This window comes from Chenopodium quinoa, unplaced genomic scaffold, assembly GCF_001683475.1.
Source record: "Chenopodium quinoa cultivar QQ74 unplaced genomic scaffold, ASM168347v1, whole genome shotgun sequence".
Taxonomy (NCBI): Eukaryota; Viridiplantae; Streptophyta; class Magnoliopsida; order Caryophyllales; family Amaranthaceae; genus Chenopodium; species Chenopodium quinoa.
The window spans coordinates 2,239,686-2,251,840 of NW_018742381.1; the positions used below are offsets into that span (position 1 = coordinate 2,239,686).

At 32.5% G+C, this 12,155-nt stretch overlaps 1 protein-coding gene across 1 annotated transcript; it reads right to left on the minus strand.

Annotated features, from left to right (window-relative positions):
- Positions 1 to 307: 307 nt before the first annotated feature.
- On the minus strand, positions 308 to 4,100 carry LOC110698483 (probable serine/threonine-protein kinase MARK-A). Its single transcript, XM_021875924.1, has 2 exons — positions 2,508 to 4,100; positions 308 to 592 (listed from the first exon to the last, which is right to left on the minus strand). The coding sequence occupies exons 1-2, from the start codon at positions 3,641 to 3,643 to the stop codon at positions 544 to 546; spliced, it is 1,185 nt and encodes a 394-aa protein (XP_021731616.1). The 5' UTR covers positions 3,644 to 4,100; the 3' UTR covers positions 308 to 543.
- Between the last annotated feature and the right edge of the window lie 8,055 nt (positions 4,101 to 12,155).

The following is a 12,155-nucleotide window of genomic DNA, read 5'->3' on the forward strand; positions in this document are numbered from 1 at the left end:
GAAAAGTGAAGGGTTGCAAGTAATTAAAAAAAGTATACACGTACATAAATAAATATATCTTTAAGTAAGCTCACAAAAAAGTAAAAAATAATTATATAGCCTGAAAAAAATGAATAAAGTAGAATATCCTCGACACAATAATGAAGATTTATTTTCTTTAAATCCTCCTTTTACTAATATTATATTTTAAATAGCAATTTGGTGCAACTTTTGGACCATACGCTAGTTAAGCTAATTAAACAACTTCATCAACAAACATTGTGGATGACACAGATTGTAGACCTCCAACTATTGCATGCCTTCTATGTAAAATTATCAAAGAAAACCCTTTATTTTAATAGGAAGGGATGTAAATGACAAATCACACGAGGTTGGTTGTCTACCATTGGCTACTAATTAATCCATTTCTGTAAAAAATAAGCAAAATACTAGAATACAAGTATTTCATTTTCATTTTTTTACCCTTGACCTCCTCATCTATGGTTTATGTTGCAAGAAGTTGATTGCATTGGGAAGAAGCAAAATCAGACTGCTAAAATAGTGTTATGATAACCACTCATCATCCATTCCATCAATATCTCCAATATCCATCCTGTTACATAACAACAAACAAACCGCACATGTTTAGCCAAATTTTAATTGGTTCCAAGAAAAAAAAAATTAAACAAGTCATTTTGGTCTAATTACCTCTAATTTATTACTGTAACAAAATAGATACTGTTATATATCTAGCATGGTGCACTGATTCTCAATTGACATGTGGACAATACAAAAATAAAATAAAATAAAATAATTATTTAAAAGGCATTGTGTTACATATGATATGTGCCCTTTTAAGTGATGTACTGTTTATGCGCTGTATTGATTATTGGAAGATTCATCTCTGTACTAAATAATTAGTCAAACATCAATTAATTAAGTCTAAAATTTAGGAAGAAGTTAAGTATGATAAAGAAACTATAACACGAGGATAAATATACTTCTTTTACATTATTATATACTACTATATGTTTTCTCCAATATAGTCATATATGAGTATATTTCTAGTGAGTATTCATTAATTGACTATGTTCCCCCATCAAATTAGGCTACTTCTAGGGCTACCTTTCACTCATTTAGAGACGACATTGATGTGAAAACAACTTTGGTGTACAAGAAAACATTAAAGCGTACAAATTTATATATAATTGTAATTTGCAAGTAACCCTAATATTGTCTCATTCTTTCCTTTCTACATTCTACTCAAATGAAGCTAGCAAAGATAGTTTTTTCTTGAAAAGGGTTTCTTAACATTTTTTTTCCCTCACCAAAAAAAAAAAAAAAAAAAAAAAAAAACTTAAAGAGAGAGAAGAGAATCTAAAAAACCAAAACTTAATATTTTGTAAGTCAACTTTTCAGTTTCTCGATCTTATTCCTAAATAGTGCAGCAACTTTTAAATAAAAATGTAAAATAATAGTGAAATTAAATAAAATACCAGTATAACAAGGAACAGAAGCTTCACAACCAAAAGACAAGTTGCATTTTCGCAGCATCAAATTTTTTAGTGATGGACACTTCGCAAAAGCATGCATAATTTAGCTGGTGTAACGCTAGGCAGGCCACGGTGCACCATGCCATTCATTTTTATTTTCTTCGTCTACACTTGGCTTTCTAGTCTAGCTTTAAACACAAGAAGAGTAAATTATTTCTTGATTTATACAACTATAAGTCTTTAATTCAATTTAATTATTTAAGTCTTTAATTCAATTTAATTATTTATAAGGTTGCTCGGCGATGACATACATTCTAAATGGTTTGCACATAAAGATCTTGTAAAATAATAAAGATGATTAAGAAGCGGACTTTTAATAAATAACTTATTGATAGACTAACGACTTTAATTTTTTTCGTTACGATAAGTTATTGTAATTCCTAATTTTAGGACATTTTCAAAAAGTAAATAGTAGTAGCATTATTAATTTTTATAAAGTTTGGATAGAACTTTAAAATGAACATCCTTATTATATTACTCCTTATTAGTAATAATTTTTTATTTTTTATTTTTATCAAAATTTGATTATAATGATTTCTATAAATCCACACGTCACAAAATATTTGAGAATTGAGATATTATATATTTTTGGCTCAACACTTGTCTTATAGTTATGTATTTGAGTTTTCCATTCCTAGCGTAGAGCTCTCTTGATCAAGTTACATCATCAAAAGTAAAATATATAATTGAGCACATCATGCATATTGACTTAAATTATACAAACCATCCATCTTTCCAAAATTATCAAAAGTTTTGATTTAAACAATAACATTAATTTGAGAGAAACAGTTATTAATGAAAATTTTAAATATTTGTAATCATGAACACAAAAACCCAAGATAGCATACAAATAAACTACTCCAGAAAATCCACCCATTTTATTTAATTTAAACCGTGTATTGTACAAGTTAAAAAGCTACTAAACACTCGTATTATTTAAAAAAAGAACAAGGTAACATAAGTATTAGGTCTTACCAAGGCAAAGTAGTATCCTCGGAGCAAGAATCCTCCAAATGTTGTTGCAAGAAACTCTCATCATTATTTGCACTTAACCAAGGAGGAAACTCCAACTCTCCAAATGGAACATGATCATTATAATTCTCTTCTTCCCTTTTAATTTCCTTACCAAAATCCACCGTTTTAAGGTACTTAAACCACCAAGCTGACTTAACCAAATTCAAAGTATCATCCCACTCCATTTGATGTTGTTCTCCCACGGATCGAATCGCCGCCATCTCAACTTCATCTAATGCCGGATGCATCATGTCCATACCCGCCATACCATTACTAGGGAGTAGTCCCGCCCTCTCGGCCGTTGTCGTGGCACCGAGATCTCTTGGGGTCGAGGAGGACGACGATGATGGTGATAATGGCGAATAATGGTTATTGGTATAGGTAGTGTTTATAGAATGGCAAAAGGGTGTATCTAAATTTGTAAATGCTTGAAGGTTGAGGTTTAACCCTAGGGTTTGATTTGGAAGTGGAATATTATTTAAGGTTTCATATCTAGGTTCTATTAATTGTGTTGAACTAATTCCCCAAGGGTAAGAGGGACTATGATTATTATAATTATTGTTACAATTGTTGTTATTATTATTATTACTATAACAAAAATTATTATCTAATGAAGATGATGGTTCATTTTTGACTAATGTACGAGTTTGATAATCTTGTACACCAAATATCGACCGGTGTTGTTGCAATTGCTGATGACCATCCATATGTTGTTCATCTCGCGTTTGTTTACGGTCATTAGCTTGTTTCATCGAGGCTCGATGGTACTTGAGCGCGGTGACGATCTCTTTCCGAGCCTCGGCCATGTTGAGGAGTCTCTCTTGGTACGGGCGGCTCGTATGGAGCCGTCGTCGGACTTGCTTCTTGTGACCTTGTTGTTGGTTGTTGTTATTTGGCTTAGCCATGCCTAATTTGTCACCTTTTTTGGTGCTTATTGATGCTTGAGGTGTAAACTCCCCAACAATAAGACTATCATTATTGATCAAATTTTCGTTGTTTGTGTTTAAGGGTTTTGAAGTTGTAAGTTGTTTGACAAGGCTACGAATATAGGCACCCGAAAGGCGGCTTTCATTACTAGCAAGGTTATCAATTGCCATTTCTAGCAAGTATTGGTGTATTTTTTTAATCTTACTGTTGTAATATTTCTTTTTTGGGTTCAAAATTTTAGGAGGTGTGATGTGATTTATATATAGTATAGTTTTTTATATTTTATTTATATATTTATTTGGGAATCAGTTAAAAAGAGGTGATCAATTACTCCATTTGTCTCATAATTATTGTCTCTTTTATTTAAATTATTTTTTCAAGAGTTGGTTCATTTGAAAGCATGTAGGTCGATTTTTTTTTTTTTTGTATGCCAAGTTTGTAAAGGAGAAAAAGATATACTATTAAGGAAATGTGACAAACAAAATGGAACATTCATTTTAAGAATATGGAGAAGTTTGAGAGTGAGGGATGGCTCAGATCAAGTTATTAGAGCTTCCTCCCGTATCTAAAGGTAATCTTAGAATCGATTCTCATTTCCGTTCTTTTGACTCTCTAAACACCAAAAAAAAAATATGGAGAAGTTTTAGCCAAGCAAAGGGAGTATGATGTCGCGATCTAACTCTAGTCTATGATACTCACTTTAGATTAATCGCAATACTTTCTCTATGGAAAAATGACATTCAAACACAAAATTGCTCTACTAAAATCACTTCACATGATAAATTTCATGTTATGGTTCAAAAATTATGTACAGAGTACGTGCTAAACTCTTAATTAGGTGTTGCAAAAAATCAGAACGGGATCGTAAGGGTCCTAAGTGAAATGAGAAGGTGTAGAAGAATGATGTCATGAGTTGTTAGGGAGTAAAATTAGAAGAGTTTGCGGTTGTGTAAGAAGTAGTAGTAATTCAAAATTCAATAGATTGGGGCGTGGCAGATTATTTTGATTGGATCTAAAATGCGGCGCCCACGTGGCGGCAAAGTGTCAGCTAAAATTTAAAAAATAAATAAAATGTCATTACATTTTTAGCAGAAGAGAAAATGGAAATGGCCTTTGAAAGCGACGCTTCAAAAATCATCATTATTATTATTGTCATCCGGTGGCCTAACACTTCTTGCAAGCGGTCCTACACCGGCCTACTTGATCATTTCATCTAAAGATATAAATTTTCCTTTTTTTAAGTATAATATATAGGCCAAATGTCTTTGTTACATAGGAGTAATCCTGGGCACCGTGTCGTGCCGGGCCGCCGCGGGCCGTGCCTGGCGAGCCACGGGCTGGTTCGTGCCGTGCCGGTCGTGCCGGCGGGCCCAGGATTTCGTGTCGTGTCGTGCCGGCCATTTTCACAGGCCAGCCCACGGCACGGCACGGCCCTCGTGCCTAGCGGGCTCGTGCCGTGCCGGTCACGTGCCGGCCTGCGGGCTGGCAGCGGGCTGGTGCAGTTTTCAATTTTTTTTTTTTTTTTTTTTTTTTTTTTTTTTATGACAACATTATAAATTAATAAGTTTATAATGTATATAAGTTATAAAATTATAATTATAAGTTTTATAAGGTAACTTATAAGTTTATAACTTATAAGTTATAAGTTATTAAGTTATGAATTTTATAATTATAAGTTAAATATTTATGTTTTATAATTTGTATATTCAATATTTATATTTATATATTTACTTTATACTATTACTTTAAAATTTAATGTTTATGATTTATTAGTAATTGGTATAATTTTATTTTTTTTTTAATATGAATTTACAAATTGTAACAAAACGGGGAAAAAAGGCAAATTGGACTTTGGATGTGAATAATGCGTACTTTATATTATTATTACTTGAGTTGAGAAAATTGTACAATGATAACAATGATAAAAATCATACAATGATGGTATTAAACAAAAATTGGAAAATGATAAAATTGATATTTTTAAAATCGTACAATATACAATAATTGTCTATTCTTCTTCTCCTTCTTCTTGCTCGTCTTCGTCTTCGTCTTCGTCTTCGCCTTCGCCTTCAAGGTCATCGGCTAGTTGCATAGATTGGGAACTAGCCGAACCCGAACCGGAAGCGGAGGTTCCTTCTTCGTTGTCGTTGTGGTCGTAAGAACGGTCTTGTGAGCGATTTTCCGCATCCAACCAATCTTTGAAACACACGCACATTTCTAGTGTTTCGGGTTTTAGACTTGTTCTTCTATCGTCTAAAACCCTTCCGGATGCGCTGAAAGCTCGTTCGGAGGCGACGGAGGAAACTTGGATAGCAAGAATGTCTCGTGCCATTGCCGCCAAAGTTGGATGCTTCGAGCTTTGTTGTTTCCACCATGCAAGGAGGTCGAGGCTGTTTATCTCATTGTCGTCCATGCCTTTGGTGAAGTCGTAACTCAGGTACATCTGCAACTCCGAGACGTCGCTTTGCGTTCTCCTGATTGATGAATCACCTGAAAACCTTGAAATCAAGTTAGTAGCTTGTGAAAATAAATGTTTGGCCTTCTTACTTACGTTTTTGGATGGTTGGGAAGGCCCTGAGCGAGGAACGGTGCCATATTTGGCTTCATAGACTCTATATAAAGCAAAAAACTGATCCTTCACATTAGTCTTATAGTTTTCTACATCATCGTCAAGAAACATGCATTGAAAGTAAATGTCAACTAACATAAATGTGTTTTCATACTTTTTCCTAGGATCTAATATGGAAGCAAAAATATAAATCAAAGGAATCTCACTATAATATTTACGCCACTTTTTTTCCATTGCTGGAAGATACTGATCATAATCACTTTGATGGCGATGATCAACGAAAAGTTGGGCGAGTAAGCATGCATTAGAAAGAAAGTTTTGAGCACAAGGATTGTAAACAGTAGAAAAACAATACGTCATGTTATATAATAACTGTAAAAATTGCATATATCTTTCACAGTTTTTCCAATCATCATCATACAAAGCATTTTGTGGAAAATTTTGGTTGTAAAATAATGTTAACGGGCCCTTGTACTCAATTGCCTTTGTTAACATGTCATAGGTGGAATTCCACCTAGTTGGGCAATCGGTTCTAATTTTTATTACCCTTATCTTTTGTTGTTTTAGAAAACTCTTCCATTCTTGGTATCTCATGTTAGAGCTATTAATAGACATAATAGCATCTCTGATTTTGCTGTAGTATGGGCCAATTGCCCGAACTCCATCCTGTACACATAAGTTAAGTACATGGCAAACACATCTAGTATGAAGAGCTTCACCGTCTAATAGTACATCGGTTAAGTTTTGTTTGATAAGATTAGTTGTGTATGTCATAGAGGTTGCATTATCAAAAGTCATAGACATCATTTTATCTCGAAGGTTGTATTCGTCTATTGCTTGCATTAAATGGTGAGCAATGTTAATGCCGGTGTGTGGGTATTCCAGCATTTTGAAATGTATTATTCTTTTTTGTAACATCCATTGATCATCTACCCAATGGCAAGTCACACATAAATAGTGATATTTATAACCACTATCCCAAGAATCGGCTGTTAAAGATACTCTACAGTTAAGGTTACTCAATTCGGCTTGTAACCGGACTTTGTACTCTAGGAAATTTTTCATTGCGGCGGAACCAACGGTTTTCCTAGAGATTCTTTTATGTTGGGGTTGTAGTGCTTTGTTAATGTAGGTGTTGAATGCGTCACTTTCCGAGAAAAGAAAAGGTTGTTCGGCGTGTACTATCATTTTTCCTAGTTCATCCCTATCCCTCTCATAGTTGTATGTAAAGCCGTATGGATGGAATTGGGAAATTTTGGGCTGGGTTGGATCACTAGCTGGTTTTGCACAAGCTTTCATGTGTCTAGATAAGTGTCCCGTCCCGTTTTTGGTAACTGTCGTGAATACACTATTACATGTTTTACATTTTGCCCATTGTTCACCATCTTTACTTAGGACAAAATAACGCCATACCTCACTCCTTCGGTTTTTCAAAAGTAGCATCTCAGTTTCGGTTAACCATTCATGATGTGTGTGATGGTTAGTAGTGAGACTAGTGGGAGTGGCAGTAGAAGGGGTAGAACCGGAGGGAATTCGGGTACTTTCTTGGCTACCTTGGCTAGAACAATAGTTTTGTTGATCACCGATATAATTAGGTGGAAATTGGTATGGTGGTAGTGGAAATTGGTTTAGTGGTGGTGCTGGAAATCCCGACGTATTATATGGCTCATAGCCCGGGGGGAAGTAAATGGGGCCATTGGTTTGACTCGTAATTTGGGGGCTCGTTGTATTTGGTGGTTCCCTAGAACTACTACTACGGATAAGTCGGCCTTTCCCCCTAGACCTAGATGATGGGTTGTTCGATGCCATAATTAACAATTAATTTTTTAATAAAAAGTGGTTAACTATAATAATAATAATTAATAACAACAATTTTAACAATAAAAATATCAATAATATTAATTAATAACAACAACTATAACAATAACAATAACAATAACAACAAAAATAAATAATAACAACAATTGTAACAATAATAATAATTAATAACAACAATTATAACAACAACAATAACAATTAACAACAATAATAATTAAACAAGATTATTCTAATAATAACAATAAAACAATAATAAATTTAAGGTTAGTTTAGATCTTACAACCGTGCTTCAACGCTCCACTAATTACGATTACGAACTTTTTAATTTTTTCCGATATTAGGAAAATAATTAGAGAATTTAATAGAATAATTAGAGAATTTAAGAAAATAAGGATTATTAGAGATTTAGAGAATATAAGAGATAAGAAGAAGAGATTGTGATTTTGTGATTTGGGAATGAAATGGAGGTGAGTATTTATAGAATTTTTGGGGAGCAAATTGGCAAAAAACTAGCCGTTTTATAGCCGTTTTTTTGGCTTATTAGAGCTAGATGAAACGGTAACATTACCGTTGGCCCGCGGGCCGTGCCTACGGGCCAGCACGGCGGGCCATGCCCGTGCTCGTGCCGGGCCGTGCCTGGGAATTCTCAACCCTGTCCGTGGCACGGCCCGTGGCACGGGAGTTGAATTCGTGCCGTGCCGTGCTTGACTTCGGGCCGTGCCGGGCGGCACGCGGGCCAACCCGGCCCGTGCCCAGGTTTACATAGGAGTAGTATTATACGAAGTAGTACAATTTTTTTTATATGATTTTTGGACTTCCTAAGGATTTAAATCATTTGATACAAAGTATAATATGAGTCCGTTAAACAAATATAGCCTAATATTTGAGAAATCTTATAAAGCTTATATACATACGGGATTATTTATATTGAATTTCATGAATCTTATTTATAAGCACCTAATCAAGATCGCATGCATATACATAATACGAATCACATAATAATTAGAAATTATAACCTTTGAAACGTGAATTCCCAAGCTTTCTTCTACCTTCTTGTGGAGATTAGAGGCTTTATTGTTGCTTCTCTATGACTAGTCCACAAGAGTAGATCAAACATCTACCAATGTTACTTGGACGGGAGAAATTAATCTCCTCTTCTATAGAGAACTTGTAATTGGTTATGGAGAGAGAGAAGGGTGGAAAATTATTTATTCTATTGGCTTGTGAATAATACGTTCAACTTAATATCCCAAATGCCCTAATTATATATATAACTATATAATGTTGATTAGGCAATCTTCTATACTTAATCTATGTGGCAAGCCACCCTAAGCCCATCACTTGGGGTTTGTTCTGTTCACCTTATTTTCAGTTATTTAAGGTTTAATAAGTTCAGTTAAGTTAAGATAAGTCCAGTTCAGGAAAAATAAGTTCATTTCAAAAAAAAATAAATTCAGATAAGGGTTGCCTAAGTTCAAATTACAACTAAAATAAGTTTTAATAAGTTTAGATAAGTTCATTTAAATTCAAATAAGTTAACTTCAGATATGTGAAAATCAGGTGAATAGATTACGCCCTTGGTCTTAGTTTTTCTTGCTCGTCTCAACATATTAGTGCATAGAAATTAAATATTGGTCAATAGTAAGGTATTTATTATAAGGGTGATTGAATAGACTCAATAATAATATAGCTTAGATGGTAAGTAATTTATCTATATTTTAAAGAATTCGCAACGTCAATACTCATGTGGCGCCAAGTCGTGATGAAGGAAGGATGACATGTGGCAATATCATGTTATCCCTTTGACTTTTAATATTATTATTATTATTATTATTATTATTATTATAAATAGATTATAGATTATTCATTAGAAGAATACTAGTTAATCTAATTTAATATATATAAATGAAGTAGACATTTTTTAAGAGCATTTGGAACGCCACATAAGAAATATACTTATTTCGACCAATAAGAAGAAAGATTTGTATTTTATTTTTGAATTAAAAAATTATGTCGCCACCTAGATAAAAGTAACAAATTAGATTTAATATATCTAAAATTTTAATGCCACGTAGATTATAATCCACGAATTAAATAATTTTAATGAAAAAAATAAAGTAAAAATATAGGAAAAGATAAATTTATTAATTCAATACTACGAGTATAAAAAATCCAAAAAAAAAAATGTACTAAGAAATATTTAAATGATATAAGCTTATAATAAAGTTTGATACCTATCATTATAAGATAAATTTTGATAGCATTTATGATAAGAAATACAAATTGTTCGTTAATTATAATTATATTAAAATTTGTGATACCTACCATTATAAATTGACACATCATACGACACAAAGAAAATTTCGTATCAATAAAAAACCCCATCAAGCGAATTTTGTGTTAATTTTTGGTCATCAATGGCCGGGTAATTTTTAGCTTAATTTTTAAAATCCTATGTTTAAATTAGTATTTCTAATTATTACTTACATTATATTGTATTAATTTGGGATACTCAACGATTATATGTTTATGTTTTATTTACTAAATATTTTTTTTTTACATGCAGATCTAACAGATCATATGACACAAATAAAATTTCGTATCAATATAATACCCCATCAAGCGAATTTTGTATTAGTTTTAGGTCATCAATGTCCGGGTAATTTTTAAAATCTTATGTTTAAATTTATATTTGTAATTATTAGTTACATTGTATTTATTTAAGATACTTAACGATTATTTGTTTATGTAATGGCATACGATTAGATGTTGTATACTTAATATATGAATGACTTTGGTTATTTTTGGAGATGATGAAAAAATTCCTATGCATAGATTTGATTTTATATCGCAACAATTTTTCATTTATCGGTAAATATATTGATTTATTTTATATAAATGTAAAGTTTTAATTTATATCAATTTCAGTTTGGCTAACATTTCACGGTTCAATTTATCCATTGATGTAGTAGGTTGGTTGTGGACGATGTTGGTGATTCTATCGAAATAAAAGATATGGTAAAACAATGAATAATGATTCAGGATTTAAATTATTAAAAATTTATCATTTCACATTAAAGATTTTATATAACGGAAAAAATATCATATTTACAATTTATTTATATTTAATAAATTCATTATAAATTATAGTAAAAAAATAAAAAAATATTAAACTTTTGTAATTTTGTCTGAAATTATTAAATACAATAAATCAAATAATTAAAATTTTAGATGAAAAAACCGTGCATCGCATGGACTTTCATCTAGTATCCATGTAATTGGGAATGGACTTTCATCTAGTATCCATGTAATTGGGAATAAGTATTTGAGTTGAATGCTACTCCGTAGCTTTAATTTTACCTTTAAAACAATCTTTGTTCTTTATCTACTTTGTATTACACTAGCAAACTCTTTATTTTATTTCACTTTTATATGGAACCCTATAAGATGAGAAATTCTTATACAGGTACGTGGCTACCCACAGTATGGCCACTTCACATATACGCTAATTAATGAGTAACAGTTCCAAAAAAAAAAAAAATATAAAAAAATTAAAAAAATTATTGAGTAATAAGCGTTACAAACTTATAACGATGAACAAATGGGGTTACCTTTTAAACTTACAACGATGAACAAATGGGGTTACCTTACGGATGAGGGGTTACTCCAATTAAAATCAGGCTACTTTCATAAATAAATGGACATATTCTTTTATTAGTTAAAAGACCTAAAACAAATAACAGGGGTAACTTAAATGAAAAAAAGAGTTACTGCTATTTTACTCAAATTAATTGATATAACTCGTATAATGAGTTAGGTTACTTGTATGTACTACCTCCGTTACATGTTTTGTGCAGCATTTTTCAAAAATGGATGCTACACATTATGTGTAACTAAAATTTTCTTTCCTTTTTTGATAATTTTTTTACTGATAATTACCACAATACCCCCTATTCAAAATTAATAACATTACTTAATTTACTAACCCAAATTTAATTAATCAAATAATCATCCCCTTCTCTCTCTTGCCCCCTTTCTTCTCTTATACCTGCAAATAGAACCACCACCATCATCAACAACCACCGCAAACACCACCAACCCAAGATCAAATCTACCACCAACACCACCGAAACTAGACCACCAACACCACCAGTTCACCACCGACACCACGACCATAACAAACCATCGACCACTGCAACCTTAACACCACGACCACCAAAGGCCGCCGTTTCGACCTCTAACCCCTCCTGTTAGAGTCGCTGCCCCTCCTCCTCGTCAAAGTCGAAGTTGTTGCC